General features: G+C 39.6%; 1 protein-coding gene across 1 annotated transcript in view; it reads left to right on the forward strand.

Annotated features, from left to right (window-relative positions):
• LOC109484484 (spectrin alpha chain, non-erythrocytic 1-like) overlaps positions 1 to 26,558 on the forward strand; it is a 77,992-nt gene that overhangs the window by 14,717 nt on the left and 36,717 nt on the right. The window contains exons 2-28 of the mRNA XM_019787753.1: positions 890 to 1,039; positions 1,520 to 1,615; positions 2,355 to 2,480; positions 3,185 to 3,301; positions 3,914 to 4,126; positions 4,520 to 4,611; positions 5,117 to 5,261; positions 10,212 to 10,328; positions 10,835 to 11,008; positions 11,669 to 11,770; positions 12,067 to 12,204; positions 12,601 to 12,711; positions 13,069 to 13,146; positions 13,465 to 13,620; positions 14,067 to 14,271; positions 15,313 to 15,494; positions 16,009 to 16,125; positions 16,654 to 16,780; positions 17,885 to 18,075; positions 18,639 to 18,788; positions 19,178 to 19,270; positions 19,847 to 19,981; positions 20,611 to 20,762; positions 21,394 to 21,508; positions 23,274 to 23,357; positions 23,944 to 24,057; positions 25,038 to 25,097. Of these exons, the coding sequence (XP_019643312.1) occupies positions 890 to 1,039; positions 1,520 to 1,615; positions 2,355 to 2,480; positions 3,185 to 3,301; positions 3,914 to 4,126; positions 4,520 to 4,611; positions 5,117 to 5,261; positions 10,212 to 10,328; positions 10,835 to 11,008; positions 11,669 to 11,770; positions 12,067 to 12,204; positions 12,601 to 12,711; positions 13,069 to 13,146; positions 13,465 to 13,620; positions 14,067 to 14,271; positions 15,313 to 15,494; positions 16,009 to 16,125; positions 16,654 to 16,780; positions 17,885 to 18,075; positions 18,639 to 18,788; positions 19,178 to 19,270; positions 19,847 to 19,981; positions 20,611 to 20,762; positions 21,394 to 21,508; positions 23,274 to 23,357; positions 23,944 to 24,057; positions 25,038 to 25,097 (3,540 nt within the window). The remainder of the gene's footprint in view (positions 1 to 889; positions 1,040 to 1,519; positions 1,616 to 2,354; positions 2,481 to 3,184; positions 3,302 to 3,913; positions 4,127 to 4,519; positions 4,612 to 5,116; positions 5,262 to 10,211; positions 10,329 to 10,834; positions 11,009 to 11,668; positions 11,771 to 12,066; positions 12,205 to 12,600; positions 12,712 to 13,068; positions 13,147 to 13,464; positions 13,621 to 14,066; positions 14,272 to 15,312; positions 15,495 to 16,008; positions 16,126 to 16,653; positions 16,781 to 17,884; positions 18,076 to 18,638; positions 18,789 to 19,177; positions 19,271 to 19,846; positions 19,982 to 20,610; positions 20,763 to 21,393; positions 21,509 to 23,273; positions 23,358 to 23,943; positions 24,058 to 25,037; positions 25,098 to 26,558) is intronic.

The raw sequence follows: 26,558 nt of genomic DNA on the forward strand, positions 1-26,558 counted from the left end.
TTTTTTTTTTTTTTTTTTGTAGAACAGGCAAAAATCAATGCGCGCGCGGATGTCATCCATAAAAATTACTTGCTGTGGCCTAACATAAAATCAAAGTAAAACCTGGCTGCTATGCAAGCCTGCACTCTGGGGGGCGTTTTCAATTTTCCCCCAATTTGGAGAACTTCAAGTGCTAAATGGATTTGTGGGCATTATAGTAATAGAAGGTGGAGTCCTTTCTTGCACAGATGTCTGGAAAAGATTGTGAAAAATGCACCTATTGTGATATGTGTAGAGCACCCTGTAAAGTAGAATTGTGTTGTTAAAAAGGCCTTGGCCATGAGGTGGGCTTAGTACAAGTACATGTCCATGTACTCTTGATTCAGGTTGATGGGTTGGCTACCCAGGAAATTGCAGTGCAATCCCTGGAAAAATATTTGGAGGCTGGAGATATTGGAATAAAGGTTCTTCCATAACAAAACTTGAAAGCACTTTTATGTTGTAGTTTGGAGATCACTGTGAGGTTTTTGGAGTAAAAGCATTATGCTAACACATTGGTCATAAGAAATCTAAAGCAATTCTTGCTAATAAAATGTGAGGCTTGGAGTAAATCTTAATCCTCGCACAGATTCCAATCTGATGTTCTGTCATTTAAGTGAATTTTGTTGCTAATGACAGCATCTTATTGGACATAAGTAATTGGGGTGCTTAATGTGAAAAAGATGAGAATTAAGTCAAGTTTGCTGCCAGAAAGTGAGTTTTTTTCTGATATGACAGGACCTTGGGTTGTAAAAAGCCTACTGTCAACCCTTAACTTCTCAGCCAAGTTTACTGTAAGATTGTAACTTATACTTTGACCTTTGTTTGTTTGACCTTTGTTTGACCCAGCACTTTGACCTTTGCCCCTCAGATGACCGAAACTCAAAGTCAAGGACCCAAGGTCCTCGAGACGGTCGAGGACATCCAGGCTCGACGTGACGAGGTGCTGGGACGCTACGGCAAGTTCAAGGAGGATGTCGCCTTCCGCAGACAAATGCTCCACGACTCCAGGAGATACTTGGTATGTAGGGGTACTGAGTAGTAATCTGTTGAAAAATATTGGTCATAACTTGTTTGCAAAGTTTAATGTAAACTCAGATTCAGAATACATGAAACTTTGCAAACAAGTTACGACCAATACTTTCCATAAATTTAGACAAAATTTTGCAAATGGTATTTCATGCCCTATCATGAAATAATTTTGGTGGTTTATGGTCACTGCACTTAATTCATTACTTTATAGATATATGTTCAGTCTTGCAAATGTACTACTACAGTTGTCTTCACCACTACGAATCCGCAAATGTAGATAAATTCACAGTATGCCAAAAATAGTTTAACTCATAACAAGCAACTGGATATGATTTTGGAAAATCATATCCAGTTGCCTGGCTTTGGCATATCTTATTACCAGAATGTCTAACCTTCTCTGACATAAATTCACAGTAGTTATGTATACACTTTTATACACACTCACCCTCCTGTATGATTATAATTGCAGTACTTCAAGCGGGATGCAGATGAACTGGAGAAGTGGATCGTGGAGAAACTGCAGATTGCAGCAGAGGAGAGCTACAAGGACCCTACTAACCTACAGGTACAGTTGGGCTTTCAAACCAAGGACTAGTTTGATTTTTATGTCCAAAAAGACCTAAGGACTAGGTTGATTTTTATGGCTAAAAAATCCCAAGGACTAGGTTGATTTTTATGGGTAAAAAAAGCCTAGGACTAGTTTGATTTTTTATGGCTAAAAAGCCTAAGGACTAGGTTGATTTTTATGGCTAAAATGTCTGAGGATTTTTATGGCTAAAAAGCTAAGGACTAGTTTGATTTTCATGGTTAAAATAACCCAAGGACTAGGTTGATTTTTATGGCTAAAAAACCTGAGGATTAGGTTGATTTTTATGGCTAGAAAGCCTAAGGACTAGTTTGATTTTTATGGCTAAAAAAGCCCAAGGGCTAGTTTGATTTTCATGGTTAAGGTTGCAGAACAGGGTAAGTTACAGAAAAACCAGGCATTTGAAGTGGAGGTAAAGGGTTAGGGTTAGGGTTAGTTTGTGTTGTGTTGTGTTGCATTGCTGAGTTGTTGTTTCGATTGCAGGGTAAGTTACAGAAGCACCAGGCATTTGAAGCGGAGGTACAGGGCTAGGGTTAGTGTTTGGTGTAGTGTTAATGTTTTGTCTGGTTTTACAGGGTAAGTTACAGAAGCACCAGGCATTCGAAGCGGAGGTGCAGGCCAACAGTAACGCCATCATGGTGCTGGATTAGGGTTAGGGTTAGGATTAGTTTGCTGTATTGTCTTGCTGACTTGTTGTTTTCCTTGCCTGTTCCTACAGGGTAAGTTACAGAAACACCAGGCATTCGAAGCGGAGGTCCAGGCCAACAGTAACGCCATCATGGTGCTGGATACCACCGGCCAGGAGATGATCTCGGAGAACCACTTCCGCTCAAACGACATCCAGGTCAGGCAAAACTTCTTTTTATATCTTCATGTACATGTATGTTCTCAAGAGTTGTGGCCATGATGTTGAACATAGTATTTGGTTGTCTCACTCAAAAGATGCATCTTGGTCAGACAAAATAAAATACCTTTGATTTCGTAGGTATGTTCTCAAGACTTTATCAGAATGTTACTCAGAGTTAAAATGTGGCCATGATGTTGAACATGTTATTTGGTTGTCCACTATGATAAATTAGTAAATATCCAACCATCTTGGACCTACAACCATCATTGCTTGTACAAGTCCTACAGTAACTGTTGTATTTATCTTTAAGTTATGTATGCTTTAAAAAATCATAATAGCAATTTTGTACAAGAAAGAAGAACATTTTAGTATAACACGTTCATTGCTGGCACTTTGTGGGCACCTAAAACCATCTTTTGCTACTTTGATTAGTGAAATACGTCAGCATTCTTGGTTACTGAATTATCACAGCACAAGACTGATACACCAAAAAGCAGTTACTCAAGCAACTGGACATGATTTTGGAAACGGTCAGACGTTTCCAAAATCATATCCAGTTGCTTGAGTAACTGCTTTTTGGCATATCGTATTACCTGGATGTCTAACCTTCATCGACTCACAAGACTGATAGTATACAACATGTAACATACATGTACATGTTTAAAATTTATAAGTTCTGATATTCCTCCCTCCCTCCGCAGGCTACCCTGGATGAGCTCCATCGGCTGTGGGACCTGCTGATGCTGAAGCTGGCAGACAAGGGAGTCAAACTCATGCAGGCCATGAAGCTGGTGCAGTTCCTGCGTCTGTGTGATGAGGTAGGCTGCAGGAGACATAGCAACTTATAGACAACATTTCTTTCATTTGATTGTAACATCATGATTTTCGACAAGGTTATGACAGAACATAGCAATAACATTAAGGAGTTATGATCTTTTTCTGAAATGAGTTTTGTTTGACACACAAGAATTTGCAGTTGTAAACCAGTCCTTGATGAAGATTCAGGTTATTTTTTGTTCACAATTATTGTGCTCAAAGTTATTTGGGGCATTTGACTTGATGGTACATTTTCTTAATTTGCATAAATTTGCATAATAATACCTAGAACCATGATGTCCCACCTGGACCATAGTATGACTTAAAGGTATCTTAAATAATCAGGGGACGTTAAGGTATCATTCTGTGGTACTGACCAAAGTATGTACGGGGTAGGCTACGACGCAAGTTTTTTTAGGTTTCTCCCTGGACTAAGTGATAACAATTTATTAAGACACTACTGTCTGCTTCAGGTGAATTACTGGATCAAAGACAAGGAGGCATTTGCGAGCGCAGTGGAGACAGGGCGAGACCTGGAGCATGTGGAGGTCCTACAGAAACAGTTTGAGGCATAAATCTTTGTTATAACACACCACTGTTTGCCTTTTCTTCAGGTGAACTACTGGATTAAGGACAAGGAGGCGTTTGCGAGCGCGGTGGAGACAGGACGAGACCTGGAGCATGTGGAGGTCCTACAGAAACAGTTTGAGGAGTTCCAGACAGACCTGTCTGCCCATGAGGAGAAAATCAACGATGTGAACAACACGGCCGACTCGCTGGTCAACGACGAGCACCCAGAGGTCGAGCAGATCAGGAACAAACAAGAGGTACATTGTGTTACCACTTGGATCACTTGTTAAGAAGTTTAATCAAAATTTAGTGTACATTGTGCTGGTTAGCTTAGATTGGTTTGATGGTAATTTTTCTGTATGTTTACCAAGTCTTGTTCCCATGCTTAATTTGTGTACTTTGTAGAAGAAGAAAAAGTTAGTTTGTTTCTTCTGAGCTTTTCAGTGTAGTACCCAGAATTTTGTGGTCAACTGCCCAGTTGTTTTGTAGTGAAATTATTGTGCGGTTGTATTTAATCTAAAGGAAAAAAAGTAAAAACCGGTCAAATATTAACACCCATCCCTCTCTATTGCAACCATTCAAAAGTTGGAAGGATTGAACAGTTTTTTGCTGTGAACGCATGTTAAGCTCTGACTTTTGTTCCGTAACAGGAGGTGAATGCGGCCTGGCAGCGCCTGAAGCAGCTGTCCATGGAGCGGCAGGAGAAACTGTTTGGAGCAGCAGAGATACAGAGGTTCAACAGGTGGGCTGCATGGGACTCTGTGCTTTTTCTTTTAGTCTTTTACTCTGTTGTTTTATGGAGGAAATGTAAGTTTTTAGTGCTTGTTTGTGTTCTTGTGAGTGAGTGAAAGGCCGTATAGTAGTGAGCTGTTTGATTGTTTATTCATGACGAACTCAAATTGGCCCGCCACGCTTTTCATTGAGGTCAAACCTTTTCATGGCATTTATGAGTTGGCACTGTACTGAGTTCTGGAGTTCTGTGGAGCTTCGGCAGTCTAGTTGCCATCCTCCGTATACAGTAGTTACCTCTGACTCCATGTTGTCTCTAGCTACCATATGGACTATGGAGGATGGAACCCAGGCCAGAGCCTTGGAGGTGTAGTTTTTTGAAAACAGGTGAAAATCAATGCACGCGCGAATGTCATCCATAATATTAAGTCAGTGTGGCCTTAGTCTACTTGTGTGTGTGTGGGCTGGAGTATGTGCTGTTGTCCCACTTCAAGATAACACATTCATTCTCTCCCCAGGGATGCTGACGAGACGATCTCCTGGATCAATGAGAAGGACAGCACGCTGTCGTCTGAGGACATTGGGAAGGACCTGCCAGAGGTGCAGGCTCTACAGCGTAAACACGAGGGCGTGGAGAGGGACCTCGCCGCTCTCGAGGACAAGGTACGCATGGCGTCGCTCTGTTTTTTGCATGACATCAGTTTGATAGATCTCTCTCTCTCAGTAAGTCAGTCTTACGGCTAATGACTTTAACTGCGCAAATCGAGATGGTATAGTCCCTTTTAATAAGTTAAGGGTTGATTTCAGTGTACCAGTAACCAGGGAAATTCAGGGAGTACTTTCTTTATCTCTTACTTAATTCCAACAGTAAAAGTAACACAATTTTTGTAGGATGTTTGAATTTGAATGGGATATTAGCCATAAAGATTCATCTTTGATTAATGGTAACTGATCGTATTGTGTAAGGTGCAGTGTTTGTGTCTAAGAGCATAAGACTGTAATTGTGTTTCTAAACTTTAATGTTTTAAACTTAGGCATGCTTGGGTTGGTCTAAAATTAAGAAGTACAAATGTAGCACTAAATCATTTATGTGACATTAAAGTATTGGGGTTAATTTTATTGCTGGTAACTTGCTTTATTTCAGCTTCCACTTGGCACTCTTTGAAGCCCACAAAGTGGTAAACAAAAACTGAATCCTGACCAAATCCTTAAGTTTTCACACCATACAGACAAAATGCAATCTCAAATTGTTGCTTTTCAAACCTAAAAAACCAGATGTGATATTTCAGGGAGAACTTGAAATTTGTCAAGATCTGAACTGATTTTTAGTTTTTTCCAAAACCTTGAAATAAAAGAAAATTTTCATTTTTCTCTTCATGGCATTTTATTACATTTTAAGTGTATGGTGTGAAGCTGGTGTGCTTGTATAACTTCCTCCATGTTTCACCTGCATCTCCAAAAAGTAAACCTCGTCCTTCCAACCTACATCTACAAGCAATTAGGGTCCTTCAAGATTGTTGAATGAGTGCTGAACATGTTGCAGAAAGACAACTCTTATTTTTTCAAGTGTTTGTGTATTGTCCCCACACCTGATACACATATAATGTTCCACATACATCCTATAACTTTTATGAAAATTATGTGATACAAAATTTGGATCATTTGATGAAATTGTGTTTGAACTTGGAATAATTCAATTTCTTGGACAAGCAGTGCCAATAACTTACTACAAGCTTACATCACTTAAGTCACGTACCCACAAGTGTTTTCTTTCAAATTGTTTTTACATTTATTATTTGATTAATACAATATCAGAATATTGGAAATACAAAAAAAATTCACACTACGTGCATTCAGCAATCTTAAGTTCCAGCTTTCAGTGTGGAACAAAATATCTTCACTTGAACTTTGTAATAAAATAAGGAAGACTTACAAAGTGCAAGTGAGGTTGGATTTTGTTTGTTTCTCTGTTGCAGCGTGCAAAATACCTGGTTGCCCAGTTGTCCCAGGCTACCAAATTTTACTTGGGGCAACCTATTTTTGAACGTAGGTAGCCCAGTGTGCTACCTGAATTTTAAGAATGCCCCCCCCCCCCCAAGAAAAAATCATGCCCACTTGGCTTGTACCACTGTATCTGGTAGATGCCTTTTAATTTTAGGTATTGATGGCTATTACTAGTATCAGTTAACTAAAGGCTGTTAGAAATATTGTCAAAGGCAAAGTAATGTTATACACATAACGTAACATTACTTAATTTGAGGAAAGTAGTAACTCATAGGTGGGGCAACCTAAAATTCTGATGGGCAACCTAATTTTTGCCGTAGGTTGCCCACTGGGCAACCTGGTTCAAAAAAGTATTTTGTACACTGCTGTTGGCACCACGTACATGCTGGATCAGAATCACCCTCTCATTTCTCCCTCTCTTGTGCCCAGATGAGTCTGGTATTGCAGCAGGGGACAGCTAGGGTACTGAGTCTTGTACCGCTCTTCATTTCTGTAACACCTCCTGAAGCATGGCAAACTCGCTCGATTGCTCACTTAGTGTGGTTATAAACCTCTCTGTTAAAGGACCATGTTTCCTTCAGCAAAATTCAACATGTTTTTGTTACTACTTATGTAGGTTTTTTTCAGAAAATTGAATGTAAACAAAAATGCTAGGGTATCAATTTTTTCAAGACCTGTAAATTGTATACTCTGTTCATGTAATCTGTACTGTAAATTCTGTGTTTTCCTGTAAACTCTACTGCTTTGACAAAGTATACAAAAACATAAGGGTTATGGCATTGTATTTTGAAAGGCTTCAAATCTAACTGAATTCCTTTTTGCTAATTGTGACTTGTAAAAACTGTACTTTTGTTACTGTGGTATTAATGGAAAATTAGAATTGGCTGGGCCTCCTGCTAACAAAATTTAAAGAACAGCCAATTCTTCAGACTCAGAGTTACATTTGTAGTAAAATTGCTGGATTCTACTTTTGATAGGAATTCTATTAGTCAACGAAACAGTTGAATTTTGCTGAAGCGAACATTGCAACTTTAAATCAGTGTGATGAATATGGTAACTTTGGTTGGACTCACAGCTATGACAGCATGCTTGTTCACTGCACTGGGCTGGAATGCATGAAATGTAAATCATACCTGATTTGATTTGACTTATTAGGCTGTATTATATCTTTATTAAGTTAATTTTATCCAGTCTTTGTGTTGCTTTTACATTTTGTACTTAACTTTAAGGTTTTAAGAACACTAGACCATAACTAACTTTTTCACTGGCCTTCATAACTATGATTTGTAATGTATCATCAAGGGATTTTTCTGTTTTATGATTTGAAATATGATACTGCAGGCAGTAATTTTAAATGTGCTAAAACTCAAGGCCAAAAAACTGTCAGTGAGTATTCAGTATCATGTGATAATGTAAAGCTTTACTAAAGTAAGATATGCAACAAAATATTCTTTTCTTACCTCTGGAGCTCCCTATCATTCCTCTGCTCTGCAGTTAACATATTTCACTCTTTGTCTTCTCTGTTTTGTTATGTCTATTTTCTGTTCTCACTCTGAGCTCTGGTTTTGAGCAGAAAGGGCATTCCTGCATGTATTTGGACAGCTTCTGATCCTTTCCAATGGTTGGTTTTAGAGACCCAGACCCCAAAATGTACTACCACCCTCCCAACTGTGCTGTAATGATGGATTAATGATTTTTCATGTTTGGAAGGCAGTTACATATCAGTTGCAGTTACAGGAACTATATCAAATCAGGCCCAGTTGCTTTTACCATAAAGACCTGGCTCAGGTTTTTTGGCATTGTGTGTAGGGATTCTTGGTAGAGTTGCAGACCTGCATATCTATCAACATCTTTGTTTTTTTATGGGCAAATTATTTTAGGACTGTCTGAATCTTTGAAACAGACCACACTTGTGAGACAATATGGTCATGGTGCCCTGTTTTTGAGCTCTTGGTGTCAAGCACTGAAATGATAATCCTAGAAATGTTTTTGCAGGAAGAAAGGCAATGTTTTAGGGCACAAATCTCCCATTGTCCCTCATCACATGCCCTTATGTTTCCAGCAGCCGCCCGAACCTCTGTCTGTGAAACAACCTGTGGTTGCTTGCCCGTCTTCTTTTGCTCAAACCTGCCCTTTTCTTCAAACTACTCTTTTCAACATTTTCTGTCATAATGTCACAAATTACTGACTTCCACTTGTTTTCTAGATTTTTTTTTAAGTCTGGTAATAAGATGTTTTTGTTACCTTTGTACATAATTACATGGTTATATTTTGTTTGTGGTGAGTTGTTATGTTTCCCCCAGGTTGCCCCAGCTCCTGTGAGTCCTGAGCATGATCTGTTGTTACTGCTGTGTAGAAGTAAACCTCTCATTGTGACCTGATCATTCCTATACTGTTGTCAGCAGATGCATGTACATCTAATAATATTATCTATTGCAAAATTGCAATACCGGTAATTTAATTCGCAGCATTGAAATCAGGACTTTTTCTATGATACACATGATGTATATCTTGTTATATAAAACTGCCAAATTGTATGTGAGTAGACAGATTCTTTGCTGGAAATTCCAGTAAGTTTTCAATGTCAATTTCTTAAAAAAAAATGTATATAAAATTGCTTTCTTGCCAAGAGGAAAGTCATTTCAGTGACATTTGTATTTCACCACAAAATCATGGTACAAATCCAACCAAACAGTCATTCTACATGTGTATATATCTTGGAATCAGTCAGGATGATTCCGTACTTTGAGATGTGTGAATTCTCAAGTCCAATACAGTTTTATAGATCAGGTCACCAATGTGAGGTTCCCTCTGTAGTCCCTGTGCATTTTGCTGGTGTGTGCTGAATGTGGTGTTATAGTACCAGCTGGATGTGGTACAATGTGCATTGTGTTTCAGCATGTGGCCTGTACTGTATGGTCTGCTCTTGTACATTGTATGTCATTCTTCATGTACATGTACATTGTATGTGCATCTCTGGGTCATGTACATTGTAGGATACTCAATAAGTTCCTGTATCAATCATTGCAGAATGAAGTCTAGCTTGGTTACCACACCTACATTTGTACATGCTGTACATGTAATATAGCTCCCGAGTCCTACATCCTCTCCACAAATATTTGCGGAGAGGATGTAGGACTCAGCAGGAGCTATAATAGGTCTGGTAACCAGGAAAAAATGAAGGGCCCAGGCTTGAAAGGGATTTGGCTTTATGTACATACATTTGCTATTATAAGAATTAAGTCTTTTGGCATTTATGAATAATGATCATTATTTAATAGTACTCATTTTGAAATGAAGAAGTGAAAAATAGGTGTGCTGAACATACATTTAGGACACAAAAAATCAGTTCTAGGTTATGTCACAGTGTTTTGAGGCTGTTTTTCTGCTATACTTGAGAAATGATTCCAGTGAAATTGCCCATCATATCACTAAAGCTTTTCTCAAATATAGCAAAAAAACTGCCCCAAGCATTATACCTAAAAGTAGACATTGAAACTGCTGACATTAGGCCAAAATCCCAAACCTTGCCTGTACCCTTCACACAAGTGGGAAAACCTTATCCCTAATCTGTAGTGTGTACTGACAGTGCATCGGCTCCTCCTGTAGGTTACCACGCTAAGTGCAGAGGCAGACCGCCTGCAGTCCGCCCACCCGGAGAGTGCAGACGACATCGGGACCAAGAAGGATGAAGTCCTGGAGGCCTGGGACAGGATTAAGACCAAGGTAGGCTTTGTTATTCTCTCCTAACTTTGTGTTACAGCCAAAGTGTACGGGGGGAAAAGTAGCCCTGCCTATGGACCAAGAGGTTGGGAGTTCGAATCCTGGCTGTTGTCGCTCACCCGACATGCATGCTACTGGAAAGGTTGCAGTCTCTAGGATGGGACGTTAAGCTGTGATCCACTGTTTATTGTGCTTGTCAAAATCCTTTTTTAGAGTGTTGCACTGTCAGCAAAATGAGACTTGTCCTGAATGTTTTAACCAGGTTGTGTTTTTCATGAAAGTCTATCTGTGTTGGTAGTAATCGTAGTAAAATGTTGAACTTTATTCCAACACAAGGATTATACAGAGATCAAAGTTTCAGCGACCACTGTCGCCTTCATCAGGACAGTTAATGACCAATCACTTCAAAACGTAATATCGCTAAAGGTTACGGTTACAGACACGTGACCTTATTCACATGAGACTTCAGCAGTTGATCAAACATTGTGTTTTTCTGTCTTGTTCCCCAGGGTGAGGAGCGTAAGTCGCGTCTGAACGACTCGTACCGGCTGCAGCGGTTCCTAGCGGACCACCGTGACCTGGTGTCGTGGTGTAACGAGATGCGCGCCCTCATCTCCGCTGATGAGCTGGCCAAGGACGTCCCCGGGGCAGAGGCTCTGCTGGACAAGCACCAGGAACACAAGGTAGGGTATTGTGTTTATGTGAATGTTTATCTATTACAAGTGATTGCAGGGTTATACCGGCCGTACAGATACAGGTATTGGTACTGTAACAGTCATAATAGTTTAGATGTTGCAAAAAGTAGCTGCTGGTGGCAATACAAGAACGTCTTGACAGTCTCTAAAGCTTGTTCAGAAACCAGTCATTGACATGACTTCATGTTCAGCACCAAGGACAGATCCAGAACAATTCACACTAATAAACACATGGTTTACTGTATTTGCTGCATCTAAGTAGGTTTTCCTGATCTTTTGCTATATGGAAAGATTGATACTTGTGAGGACAACTCATTATGATAGTCCCCACATAGATACAGACATCAGTCCTTTATATGATTTCGTGTTCAGCACCAGGGACAGATCCAAAACATTTGATATTAATGAACAAACACAATCATAGTTTATTGTATCTACTGCCTCTAAAAAGTTTTCGTGGTATTTTGCTCAGGAATTGTTGTACAAACTTGTATAGATATTGAAGCCAATCATTCACATAATTTCCCGTTCAATACCAAGGAGAGTTCCAATTCAGTAAACAGCAAGGAATGCTCAAACAAATAGTACAGTTTTTTTTTTCATTTATTTTCACATTTTGATAAAGTTTTTCCTGCTGTTTTGCTGTAGGGAGAGATTGATGCCCGTGAGGACAGTTTCCGCACCACGGCTGAGGCAGGGCAGGGTCTCCTGGAGGAGAACCACTTCGCTTCAGATGAGGTCAAGGAAAAGGTATGACGTTTTGAGATTATTATGGTATCCACTAGCTTTAGGGCCCAATCAAGTCTGTCATATGTTGTTCTCTGACTAGTCTTGTATCTAAATGGAAGGATGCCTACTACAGTCTTGTATCCGTAACCCAAGGGCCCAGTCACACTCTTACAATAGATTGCAAACGTAAGGCATTTTTACAATGTTTTGTACCTAATTTTGGTTTCCTAATTGAGGTTTTGAAAATAGTACACTCAGCATCTTTTATTTAAAAAAAAAAGATAAATCAATGAAGTATTTTGTTGTCTGTTTCCCAGCTTGTTGCGCTGGCGAATGAGAAGACGTCCCTACTGGAGCTGTGGGACGAGCGCCACGTGCAGTACGAACAGTGTCTGGACCTGCAGCTGTTCTACAGGGATGTGGAACAAGCAGAGGCATGGATGGGCAAACAGGAGGTAAAGATGTCCTTAGAATTCTTATACAAACAGGAGGTTACTGGCATAACATTTCTGTTGGATTTTAAACGTCAACGGGCAGTAATTGTTTCCTTAGAATCGTTCAATGATCAAAGCCAAACATTAAGTCTTCAAGCTTCAACACAACTGTCTTAAAAAGTATTGTTTGTTTGTATCAGTTTGTATATGTGCTTATAGAAAAGGGTCCTTGTTCTCAAAAGGAAAATGACAGTCCTTAATCTGCAATTGTAGCTGTCAAAAAGACTGGTGCCAAACTAGTTATAAGTGTTTGTAGTGATCTTCATTTTCATCCAGTGGCCCAGGCTGTCAGAGCATTATGCTTACCTCATATACTAAGTATATGTTTTGTACTGAGTATTCCACTCCTCTCCCCAGGCTTTCCTAGCCAATGATGACCTGGGAGACTCGCTGGACTCTGTGGAGGCTCTCATCAAGAAACAGGAGGACTTTGAGAAGTCTCTGGCCGCTCAGGAGGAGAAGATTAACGTGAGTAATCTAAGCATGGATTATCTAATCTTAGTACTAGCTTTAAGGCTTACAACAGGTCTTCTCAAACCTAAACCTTTCATTGAGACCTAATCCCTCTTAGACTGTTGTTAGCTTATACATGTACATCTATTGCAAAATGACAATAATTTAATCAGCAGCATTTTCTTTGATACACATGGATATCTTGTTATAAAAAAACTACCAAAATTTGTGCAAGTTACAACAGGTCTTTTCTTAACCATAGAATTTCAGTAAAAACTTCAGAATCTGTAGCATTTACGTATATGTTGGAGATGGTGACCAATGTTATGTGACTGTGTATATTGATTAAGTTATTTATTTCATTGTCCACAGGCCCTGAATGACTTTGCCAACAAGCTGATTGAGAACAACCACTACGCCTCTGATGATGTGGCTGCCAAGAGGGATGCTGTAAGTATTTTGTCTTCACTTTAGAGGAGTCCCTTTTTTGGGACCACCTTCAAATAGCTTATAACCAGCCTACGGTATGAAACAAGGAACCATTTTTCATTAGTGACATCTTATTTTTGCCTCAGATATCAGTATGGTATGGGATAGGTTACTTACTATTAAACATTAAAAAATGACCAGAAAATTGACTCCAGTTTAATTGGAGCCGAGGGAAACTCAACCTAGTGAGTGAGTGAGTGAGTTTACTGCCCCGAAATCACTATGGGTGCCTTTAATGGTACAGAATGTATCATAGTCATTATCATGGTTCCTTCCTAGCTGCTGACCCGACGTGAAGAGTTACTGAAGAAGTCCCAGGCCCGTCACACAGTCCTGGAGGACTCCTACCGCCTGCAGCAGTTCCAGCGTGATGCTGACGAGGTCAAGGCCTGGATCAACGAGAAACTCAAGACTGCAACTGACGAATCTTACAAGGTACTAAGCAGCTTTTACTAGACAGTTCATCTGTGCCAGGATAGAACTAATCAGTCACTCCTGGACTCTTAAAGAAAACTGATGTCAAAGGCCTCATCAACCATTATGGACAAAGTAACTGTTTTCCTGTGTTACTTGGATATCTAACCTTCAGCAACATAAACATGATGATCATCATTACAAGATTCTGATTTAGTGGGATAGCATTTTCTCTGCTGAAATAGCCTTTCAGTTTAAGATTTGTTTACATGTAGTTGCCATCAGGTAGAAGGACACAACTTTGTGTACTACAGTACAGTTCCTATTCATGTACAATATATTTTGACATCTAAGATACTAACCTGCAAGTGAAGATTTTTTTAAACAGCTTTGAAAGTAAAAAGATTCTATCTGTAAAGAGAACGTAACTGTTAGGGCAAGGATTACAAATTGTTGATACTTCCCAGGACCCGACCAACCTGCAGGGTAAGATCCAGAAGCACCAGGCGTTCGAGGCAGAGCTTCAGACCAACCAGGGTCGCGTGGACGCCGTGAACCAGCAGGGGCGAGACCTGATCGACGCTGACCACTACAGCAGGGACAACATCGAGGCACAGCTGGAGGAGATCGCTGCTCTCTGGGACCAGCTCAAACTGGCCTCTGAGAATAAAGGTAGAAAATTCTTCTACTCCTATCAGGCTAGGTGGTTAGGTCTCTCATAGAGCAATACGTTTCCTTACCTTTTGCCTAACGGTTTATTGTATGAATGTGTTTTTCAATATAGTACACCTGGTCCAGGTCAAATTCTTGCTCTTATCCATTGGCCTGATGCTTCAGTTAGATTCTTCTAACTTGAGGTTTTCCCAGACACAGAACCTCCAGCTTAATGTCTTAATCAAATTACAAGATGTGATCCATACTTGTTACTGTAATATGCCAGTCACAGAGTTAAAATCTCCAATATCTCTTCTTCTTGGCTTGTCTTCACTGATAAAGGTACAAAATGTAGTTCAAGCTGGCTGCAGGCCCTTTATATTATATATTATAAGGGCCTTAGCCTTTTTAGGCTCTTCCAACCCCTAGGTTCACAGAATTTGGCCTACATGGCAAATAGAATTCTGACTAGCCACCTTGTACAAATCTTTATAATCTTTGTGTGCCCTTCTTTAGACAAGAAGCTGCGTGAAGCCCAGCAGCAGCAGCAGTTTAACCACAGCTGATTACAACATGCAATCCCCACTACATGTAGTCACTGTAACATGCCAGGCAGAGTTCAAATCTCATAACTCTTGTCTTTGAGGTCACATCACTGACAAAGATATTAAGATCATTGGGAAGGTAGTCCATGTTACAGGCTCTTTAGGCTACAACCCTTTCAACTCCTAACTTAACAGAATTAGACGGCAACTAGTGTGTTAACTATCACACAGCCACCCCTTTGTGTTGTACATGTTAAGTACAAATGTTCTTAATCTTTGACTGTCCTTCTTTAGACAAGAAGCTGCGTGAAGCTCAGCAGCAGCAGCAGTTTAACTGCGGCTGCGAGGTCACACACAGTTGTAGAAAAAGGAAACCATGAATTTTCAGCCTCCAGGACCTTTTCAACTATGGATTCTACCAACATAGATAAGCTTTTGAGGGTCTTAAACAATTAGCAATACAATGAAGAAGTACATTTTGTAGATAAATTAATAAACAATTTTTTCTTTACAGACAAGAAGCTGCGAGAAGCCCAGCAGCAGCAGCAGTTTAACCGCGGCTGCGAGGACGTGGAGCTGTGGCTCACGGAGGTCGAGGGTCACCTGGCCTCCGAGGATCTTGGGAAGGATCTGCCCAGTGTACAGAACCTGCAGAAGAAGCATGCTCTACTGGAGGCTGATGTGGCTGCTCATCAGGTATATAAGATTTATAATATTGTGCTTTATGATATTGCTCTGTTAGTCATCAGTGGTTTATGATACAAAGTATGGGAAACTGTACAGTTAACAATTCTGGCAGTTAATCTACTCTGCAACAGACTGTACAGTTACTGTAGGGGATTATTGAATAAATTTTCTGTTCTTGAGAAGAGGATTTTCGACACCGACCAATTAGCACAAGGTTTTACCCATAGATTTTTAGATATTTTTCTTCCTTCTCAGCAGTTAGAAGACTAAGAATTGGCAGTCTTTGAATTACATTCGTGCTCATGATCATCAACCTGGATCAAAAATGCTACAAGACTTGACTTTCAAATTCAGAATTTTTTATGGAATGTCAAGTCTTTCTGTAGATGTTTAACTTGCCAATTTGAGCTTGATGTTTAGGGTTATTTAGAACTTCTTGACAATGTTATTTTGAACTTCTTTGCCATTGGATCTTTCCTACTCTTTCTGTGCCTCATCAATACCTCATATCTCCCCACTCCAGGAGCGTATGGATGGGATTGCCATCCAGGCTAAGCAGTTTGTGGACGAGGGTCACTTCGACGCAGACAACATCAAGGCCAAACAGGAGGCTCTACAGGAGAGATACGATGCACTGCAGGTCAGAGAAAATGTGCTTTTTCTTCTAGAAATTACATACAATAGGATTTGAAAACGTGTGACATCCATAATTGTCTCATTCAGTAAGCACCAGTGCCCTTCGCTGTAACATTCTTTGTTGTAGCAACTCCTGAAATCGCTGCATACCAACAAGGATTTAAAAATAAAAGGGAAACAATAATCTATGACAAGGTGGTATGTTGTATGATGATTAATTTAACAGATGGATTGGACACCACAGCAATGAAAAATATCAAGATGACAAGCACAAGGAGGAGAGAAGGTCTTGTCCGACACTCACATGTATGCCACACAAGACAGAGGAATGCACAGGACAGAGGAATGCAGAGGTTTCCCTTGGAGTGGACAACATCCTGGAAAGATGATACATTTTTATTGGTATGGCTGTTCAGCACACACAGCGAGAGCTGCCCAACTGGCCTGTGGCTATTGCAAAGGGCTAGTCCTTCTTCAGAGACATGTTACTTAGTAATACATACTATAAACCTATGGCTTATTTGTTCCCCAGGAGCCCCTGGCAGCTCGTAAGGCGAAGCTTGCAGACTCCCTGAGACTGCAGCAGCTGGTTCGGGATATTGAGGATGAGGAGGCCTGGATCAGGGAGAAGGAGCCGGTGGCGTCCTCTACAAACAGAGGTGGGGTCTTAATATGATCCCATCTTCCTTAAGAAACACTTACAGCCAGGACAAGCTTCTTATATAGTCAAAATAATATACGTCGAGTTTTTGACAGAAAAATTTCATGACGGTTTTTGTGTTGTTCAATAAACTAAGAATGAGGTAAATAATAATTTAACTAATTATTCACTGATGACTGAGAGTATGTCTGGTATATGCAGCATTCTCAATGCTTAAATTTTGTATGTCACACTAATCTCAGAAGTAACAGCCTGAAATGATGGTACAACAAAGTAATACTGTGTGATGTGCTATAGCTAGACGTTTGTGCTAATTTCAGTCATTGTCAGCCTTACAATCATGACACTTCTAGAAGTGACAGCACGCTGCTTTAACTTTGAACCAATGTATTTCTAATTTGCAAGATCATGAAGGAAGAAATGCTACTTGAACTTGCATGATATTTGTATAGTTGAAGGCACTACCTTAAAATGCCCTTGCTTGTCTGCTCAATCTCTCCCAGGTACGGTAACATCACTGCTCTGCCTTGTCTTGTTTTTCACTCCTTTTCTCTTTTCTCACCTCCACTGACATCTGCTTCCTTAGACGAGGTTGCTGTGGCTGGTATGAACGGTTTCTCACTCATAGGCTCTATGACTCTGGCTTTGGCAAAAATTTTCTCAGAGTCTATCTAGCATGCTTACTTTATGTCTCCAACTGTTGATATCTCTCTAGTTACTTGAACTGTTAACAGATTTCATGGGATCTCTAGCAAATGTAAGAACAGCAGGACTACTGTTTCCAGAATGCTGAATGTGGATTGTGTCTCAGTCTGTAAATTCCCTGTACCACCTAAAGTATAGCTCTCATTTTTCTTTTTGATGAAAACAAATCCACAGTAAGGTCCATTGCTTCTTAAGAACATGCTTCTTATGGTAACCATTTTCAACATTGAAAGTTACTGGTATTTGGAAAGTATTCAGAAGGTTGGAGGTTGCCATAGCCTTTTCCTCCTCTGCATTTACAGTCAGTAGATATATATTAATTGTTTTTTCTACTAAATTTTGAAACTAATGATCAGATGTCTTGTTTTACATATTTTTCTTGTTTTCTTGAACAAAGGGCGAGATCTGATAGGAGTACAGAACCTCCTGAAGAAGCACCAGGCCCTTCAGGCGGAGATTGCCGGGCACGAGAACCGCATCAAAGCGGTCTGCCAAACCGGACAGGACATGATCCAGGAGGAACACTTTGCCGCAGACGACATCAACTCTAAAGTGTCAGGACTCGAGGACAAGTGGCAAGGACTCAAGGTTTGTCAGTAGTGTGGATAGTTTAACAAAAAAGGAGAACTTTACCTTGGTCTTGTTAAACTTGAGTGTAAGGTTCAGAGTACAAGAAACATAGTTATCTTCTTAAGTTTGTAAGGACAAGTGGCAAGAACTCAAGGTTTGTCAAGATTACTTAGTGTTGAAGTGGCAAGGACTAAAGGTTTGTCAGTAGTGTGGATAGTTTAACATAAAAGGAGAAGTTTACTTGCAAAGCTGAAGTGTCATGTTCAGAGTACAAGGATCAAGGTGTTGAGTTGTTAATGGATTGATGAATGGTCAATAGAATCTGCTCAAGACTGGAGGACAAGTGGCAAGGACTCAAGGTTTGCCAGCAGTCTTGATAGATTTTTACATTTAACATTAAAGGAGAACTTTACTTATAAAACCTAAGTTTCAGGTTCAGAGTACAAGAATGACTGATGATGCAATCCATGTATTTCCCTCTGATCATACAGTTGCATACACATGTACAGTTACAGTTGCAAGACAATACAATACAATCCCAGAAGTCTGCAATCTCTGATTTCTTCTTCCCTGTTGTCCAGGACAAGGCAGCCCAGAGGAAGCAGGACCTGGATGACTCTCTCCAGGCTCAGCAGTACTTTGCTGATGCCAACGAGGCCGAGTCGTGGATGAAGGAAAAGGAGCCGATTATTGGAAGTATTGACTATGGAAAGGACGAGGACTCAGCTGAGGTATGTACTTCCTAATCTTGTGAGGAGAATTATTTCTTTGTATTATGCCTTTTCATCAACTGCTAAGCTTATTCGGGAATTAAAAGACTCACCTACAAATTCATGTTATCAGACAGCAGCTGCCTAGTACCCAACTTGTATTGTCTTGGGGTGCAATCTCAATAAAGTCAAAACTTACAACCTAGAGATTTCAGAAATGTTGAGACTGCAGAAAGAAACTTGCTGTTTGTCCCCATTTTTCTTACTGAAGAAGAGTATTTTTTAAGCCTTGTTTGCAGGATCTAACACTGAAGAAAAACCTGGTAGTGTTTGTGATAATATTTTGTTCCGTTCTCCAACTACTGTATGTCTATACTTAATAAATGAATCTTTGTTTCTCCCTCTGTCAGGCCCTCTTAAAGAAACATGAGGCCATCGTGTCAGACCTGGATGCTTACGGAACCAGCATCGAGGCACTTCGGGAACAGGCTAAGGCCTGCAAGGTAAGGACAGGCAGAGTCAATGTTCTACTGTACAGTACTTACTGGGAGCTGACAGTGTTTGAAATGGCACTAGGAACAGAATACACACTCACTCAGTAGTAAGAACCTTTGATAGTTGATGGAAGGGCAGACTTAACTGATTGAAGACTTTTATTGCACTTTTTCCACAATGGGCTAGGTACAGGTCACAACAAAACATGTACAACATTGATAGAAAAAAGTACATTTAATAGCTACATGTAATGAATAGATTGGACTTCTCTTTGCTTTTAGTTACAACTGTATGCCTGTAGAAATAAAGGGACAATGCTCCTTTATTTGTACAGCCATACATTATAACTATGAAGCAAAGAGAAGTTAAATCAGTATCTTTTGCAATGCTTTAGCTGATGTGAACATTTTCTTTCACCATTCCAAAGCAACAAGAAGCGCCCGTAGAGGACGACACAGGCCGGCAGTGCGTAGTCGCTCTGTACGACTTCTCATTCCCTTGCCATTCTTGTGTCCTCAAAAAGGCTACGAGACTACCTTTACCTTTTATTAGCTAACATAGACGTTTTCTTTTTCGTTCCAAAGCAACAAGAAGCGCCCGTAGAGGATGACACAGGCCGGCAGTGTGTAGTCGCTCTGTACGACTACCAGGAGAAGTCACCGCGTGAGGTGTCTATGAAGAAAGGAGACGTGTTGGTGTTGTTGAACAGTGCGAACAAGGCAAGTAGCGACGGGAATGAGGCAAGTGTCTGTTTTATGTTGTGTTTTGTCCGCTGCGGTGGCCACAGATGGGTTTACATGCTGGCTGGAGTAAGGTATGGTCGAGTGCACAGTCACTGCAGGTTTGGTATCCTTTTGAAGGAGGAAGCCAAGGTCTTGATAAGAAATTGCTGGCAACATTTGGGCAAAAGATTGTGATAATATGTGTACAAGATGTTTTTGTTTTTGTTGGAATTGTAAGGAATGAAATATTAGCTCCCAATTTAAGGGTAGATAAAGGTAGCACTATGATTGAACACAGCTGCAGGTAATGCATGAAACACAATTGGCAAGCAACAAATTTTCTTCCACTTGTAATAAGCTGGTCCAAAGTGTGAGCCAGGGTTTTTGGTGGTGTATTAAAATTCAGAAGGGCTGCTAGGGCATTGGTTGTGGGTAAATTTAATTACATTTTCATGATACATGTCTTCAGGTCCACTGCCATTCAGGTATTTTGAACCTGTATCTATATTATTTCTGTACCGGTAAGGTATATCTGTACTTATTGAAACCCCTACAGTGATACTATAATCTATGACTTAATACCCCAGTCCATGGTTTGTATCTAATATCGCTGATTTCTCCCCCAGGATTGGTGGAAGGTAGAAGTGAATGATCGCCAGGGTTTCGTGCCCGCCGCGTACGTGAAGAAGATCGATGCCGCTCAGTCGGCGTCACGAGAGAACGTCTCAGGACAGGCTGTGAACAGTGTGGCAGCCAGGCAGGAACAGATTGAGAAACAGTGAGTAAACTTAGCATTAAAGTTCATCTGTGTTGGTAGTTATTGTTTTAAGTTAAAACTTTAGATCAAACACAACACAACAAACACATAAGTTTACATCACACTTCAAAGAAGCCACGTGACAAGCCTCACTGGGTCAGTCTACTGAGGAAGACCATAGTGACTGTTGGATCTAAAGTTTTAACTTAAAACATCTTGAAAGTTCATCTGTCTTGGTAGAAGTCATTATGAAGCAAGTGTAAACTGTAATTTCCAATACAAAAAATTGGACTTACCCAAATTTGTGACTGTACAACTGTACTCTTTGTCAAGGAATGAGCAATCCACTGCTTCTGTAACGTCATGTTATGCAGATGACACACGTGAATCGTTGAGCAATGGACCATATGTCAATAAAGACTGGAGGGGGGTGGCGGGGCGCCACAACCTTTCTGCAACCTATGATCCACTGTTTGCAGTTTTACAGAAATTACTTGCTTCGTAGTGAGTGCAGTGAATGCGGTATTGCCAATCACATACAATATTATATCTATGGGAATAGGAAGGTTGCAAAGTGTTATGGGTAAGGGGCTGAAGTCTGCCATCTCTGATTGCCTTGTTGTTAAAGTCTAAAATCTTTTCTGTGTGTAAGGTACGACACTCTGCAGTCTTTGGCCAACGACCGCAAGTCCAACCTGGAGAAGTCCTGCAAGAAGTTCATGCTCATCCGTGAGGCCAACGAACTGCAAAACTGGATTAACGAAAAGGTAACAGTTTTTTTCTTTTTACCTGTAAACTTTAGATCTAACTTATAATAGATTAAAATATAAGCACAATGTCATATTTTGAGGACACTAAACCGTACCTAACACTTCTTCGAACATTTCTTTCTGTCCTTTACTGATGACACATTTACTTCTCGGTTGATTCTTTTGTATTTAAAATTAAATCTTTAGTTTTAGTTTACTTTCTACTTGAATGTGTATGGAATGAAGAGTGATTTTTTAAACTTTATCTTTAATTTGTAACATCTTTTATTTAACTGTCTAACTTCCTCTGGTAATGATTTGGTTTATCACTAGTTTGAAATAATTCTTCAAACATTTTCCTTCTTCCTCAATTTGATGATAATTTATGATGTGATTATGTTTATTTTTCTGTCAATTCTTTAACAGTTGATCATTTTCAAAGATAAACCTTGTTTGTACTTTCTTCTTGACTTATGGAATGAAGAATGATTTTTTAATTTACCTTTGATTTGTAATTAACTGTCTAACTTCTTCTGGATTTGATTTAGTTGATCACAATTTTCCTATTTACCCGTACTATTTATTAATCTTTCTTTCTCATATCCTGTTTATCCTGTGAACACTGATTGATGCAGCAAACACAAGCTGTAAGCGCCCCCTTTCTTTTTCATCGATTATTGCAGCACCGCATCCTAGACTAGGCCATCACAGCCCTCTCATGTTGCTACACCATGTACAGTTAACAACAGAATTATTCATACCCCTTGTTATTATGTTTACCAAAGGAAAACATTTTGTTTTTGCTCTGTTTCTTCTTCTTCCGTTCCAAACATTGACCCGGTCAATGACCTGAACTAGACTGACTCTCACCATGGTAACTGGTGTTGGGTTGGGTTACATAATGTTGCAATTTTATAGTAGGAGGGATTTAGACTGCTGTTGCCATATATGGTGAATGTGTTTGAGTAAGAATTAACAGAGCAAACCATATGCAAAGGTAAACATGCATTTGCGTTGCAAATGTTACCTTTCTAGTTGTATTTGGCTAAGAAAAGGTGCCGTATGACAACTATTTCTGTTGTTACCTGTACATGTAGTCATACATGCTGTAAGTCAGTCTGCAGGAAAAGAAATAGCATCAGCTGCAATTTTCTGAGACAAAACTATAAAATGCTTTTCAAGGAAAGGACTGGAAAGGTTGTGGAAATGTGTGCACTTTTTTTCAGGTCAATTTGGTTCTCTGCATTTTTCATCAATTTCCTTGTTAAATTGTTTTTAAGTCCACATGCACATTTTCACTGTCCCTTTCATTTCTGATCCAGCTCATATTTTGTCTCAAATCTCAAACCTTTGTTAATGCTTTTAGTATTCAATTATATGCTTTTACAAAGTAAAGAGGTACTGTTAATTTACATATACTTATGTTCATCATAATATAGTATATCATGCTTAATTATGATTATTCAGATGTGCAATTCTGCATGGGGTAAGGTGCAGCAATGTTATTGCTTAATATGTTACATGTATATAGGGACACACAATTCTAGCTGTACTTTGCCTTACAATGTTTATTGTGTCATTGTAAGGCTTAGCTTAGAATCTACTTGACTGCATATGTGTACATTGTACTAGATTTGATTTGCCTTACACTGTAACCATTACACCAGTTGTGCAATAGACTTTGACTTGAATTGTACATGTATTGCTTTAGTTTAACATGTACAATGTACATGTACATGTGTAAGAGCTGTATATGCTGATGTTTGTCCATTCCCATCACCAGGAGGCCATCGCAGCATCTGAGGAGCTTGGGGATGACCTGGAACATGTGGAGGAACTGCAGAAGAAGTTTGACAACTTCTCCAAGGTACATTTTCTTTCCATGTTACTCATATTGTTAGTATTTTCTACCAAACACAGGAATTACAACTTTATCTAGTATACCTCACTGGAAAATTCCGAATGCAAGCTGGCAATGATTTGTGATGACAGTCAAAACTACCCAAGAAGGCCACCAAGGCACACACAGGTGGCCTTATTTGAAGCTTAATGCTTTTGACTGTGAACAAAAAGTTCGGGACCGAGAAAAAAGTCATTGTGAGGTGGCTGGCTTGAAGAGGTGGCCACTTTGGCAGGTTTGACTGTAGTGCTGAAGATAGTTTTAAACAAGAATTTGAGTTATTTCAGCATAAAAAACATTTACTCAAGCAACTGGATATGATTTTGGAACCGTTAGACGTTTCTGGTAGCATCCACTACCTTTCGTCAGTGGCACTGGTAGTGGATGCTACCTGAAACGTCTGACCGTTTCCAAAATCATTATCCATTTTTTGGCGTATCTTATTACCTGGATGTCTAACTTTCACCGACGTATTTAAGCATAGCGTCAATAAACTATCACCTTCCTTATTAAGGGCCTGTTGAGTAATATTTAATAACGTCTTATTCCGTAGGATCTTAAGTCTCACCAGAACCGACTACAAGAGATCAACGAGATTGCCCGTAAGCTTGAGGAGGAGGGCATGATAGTGGCAGAGGAGGCGCCGGCTGTACAGGCACAGGTTGCTGTAAGTATCTCTGTCCAGTTAGTTTTCCCTCAAGTGTTAGACTTAGAGATTCACAGCTTCAATACTTGATCTTGTATGAAGTATATGGCAGCTGGTATTGTTTTGTCCATTCACACAGGAATTTTGCTGTTATTCAGCTTCTTGTTAGCTTTCCCTGAACGTTATATTAGAGACTCACTTGTTCCCTTCAGACATGTGACTACAGCTGTTGTGTATGAAGTATGGCAAGCTGGAATTATTTTGTCCATTCATACAGGAATTTTGCTGTTAATCTGTACATTCCGACGGCAACAGTTGTTTGTATCAAGCCATTTGCAACAATGAGAACTGATACTTGACTTGTGTTTTGACATGTTCCCTAACAACGTTTTTTCCCTGTAAACTTATTAAAAGCTACATGCAGTGAGGAAAGTGTTGACAACAGTCTCTCTACATGTATCTCCAAAGGCAGAATATGCCACATTTGATTTAGAGTGATATCAGGTGGCTTGTAAGTACACAGGTACCAGTATGGTACATGTATGTGTACTGGGTTAGATATGATGACAGAAAATGTAAGAAATAATCGTAAACGTCAGCAATAGAACTAAACCCAGTTTATGTTTCAGCTTCAGATATTCTATTAGAAATACAATGTAAACAGCTCTCTATATCATAAGAAAGCTAAAAGGATGAAAAGAAACCTTAAACAGTACTTTAAGACAGCTTGTGTGAATACTCCAAAAAAACTCGAAGCAGTAATTATGTTTCGTAAGCAAACAACCCAAGTCTTTTTACTGGTTGTTTAGTACTTGTATGACATTTCATGGACATTTTAACGTAAGGAGTTAAACTTTGTTCCAAGTACGCTTAGAGGAAGCTCCTGTCAATGCTGCAAAATAAACTATAAGCATATAGGCAATTACTGTTAAGAACTTCTACATTTGTATGACATTTCATAGACATTTTAACGTAAGGAGTTAAACTTTGTTCCTCCTAAGTACGCTGTAGAAGCCGCTCCTGTGAATGCCGCCATGCTTGGTGCGGCTCCCGGCGCCGCGGTAAGGCTCGAGGGGCAACCCTGCGTCTCTCCGCATGTCTACACTGCTAATTAACCTTTCTCCTTTTTTTATTCTGCCGAAATTTGTGCCCTGCCTGACAAGAGATACTAACACACGAGCACGTCGGCAGAAGTACTGCGCCTGCGCGAAACCCCCAATTTTCATGGTTTTTGTTGGATTTTTGGTCAACGTTGCATCAGAATTTTGCCTGTTGCAGACTATATCTTTTCTGACACTTTTCTGACAACTACAGACAGGATGTTAACCTTATATATGCGAATACGACGGTCACCTTATACGAGACATTCTTCCAAAGTGCTATGCATAATACATTAAGGGTTTCGCACAGGTGCAGTACATTCCGTCAATGTGCTTAACACGCCACGTTTGCCTGACAAGTTGAGCTGCTGTTGTTTTTTCAGTGACAACTTATCCTGGTAAACATGCCTACAGTCAACCCTCCCTTTGTACATGTATGACCAGCTCTTGTGTAATTGTAAAGATCAAGGCTCAAAGCTAGCTTTTTCCCCTGCTATTGCTTGTCGCAATAGCTATATGAAATTTCTCAAAAACATAAGCCATGAAGCTTCTGTTGCATTTGTGCTACTTATACAAAATATTAGACATTGACAGAAACAGTAAAATGAACATGGACATTTGAACACTTTACAGTGATTTTAAGACAGACTTTTACTGGTGTCCACCTCTACATAAGGACCACCTGGCCAATGGCTTATGGTGGTCCCTTAGACTATTTTCCGTACCAAACCACGCATAAAAAGGTGTATTGTTGCCCACTGTGACTATTTTCTTGTGTGGTCTCAGTACAGCATGTAAACCTTTGTTTTGAGCCCTGATAAAAAACAATACAGACATATGAGTGTATACAAAGGAGGTCAGCTGTAGGGTTGTTTACAAGGATAGGTGGTGATGACTTTGTAGTGCTGTTAACTTACGAGCATGCAGTGCCTGATCTAGGAATGTCTGTCTGGAATGACACTAACAATTTGTACTTTCTTGAAAAGAACAATGACATACAGTTTCAGAAGTACAGTGTAGTAGCATAAACACAAAACCCATTAACAAACAGCCTAGCCCAGACTTTGAATATTAAGAATTATTTCCTTCTATATGCTTAAAAGGACAATTTTCTACATTTTGTAATGAAAAGTTTTTCTTTTGAATTTTTTTTCCTAAAAATACTACTTTTTTTACAAAACACTTAAAAAAGTAATAAAAATACATGCTTTTTGGCTTAAGCTAAACATTTGTTTTCACCTAAAAGTGTCCATAATTTTCCAACCATAACTCAACTTTCCTTTGAAATACATATCATTTGAATGTGCAAAAATAGTTAACATCCATTAATTTTTCTCCCTTTTATCTAACTAAATGAAATGCATTTATTATTACATTTCTAGCAATCTACATTTTCCATTTAACTTGAAATAAAAACCTCAT

This window comes from Branchiostoma belcheri, unplaced genomic scaffold (genome assembly GCF_001625305.1).
Source record: "Branchiostoma belcheri isolate BF01 breed outbred unplaced genomic scaffold, Haploidv18h27 scaffold7, whole genome shotgun sequence".
Taxonomy (NCBI): Eukaryota; Metazoa; Chordata; class Leptocardii; order Amphioxiformes; family Branchiostomatidae; genus Branchiostoma; species Branchiostoma belcheri.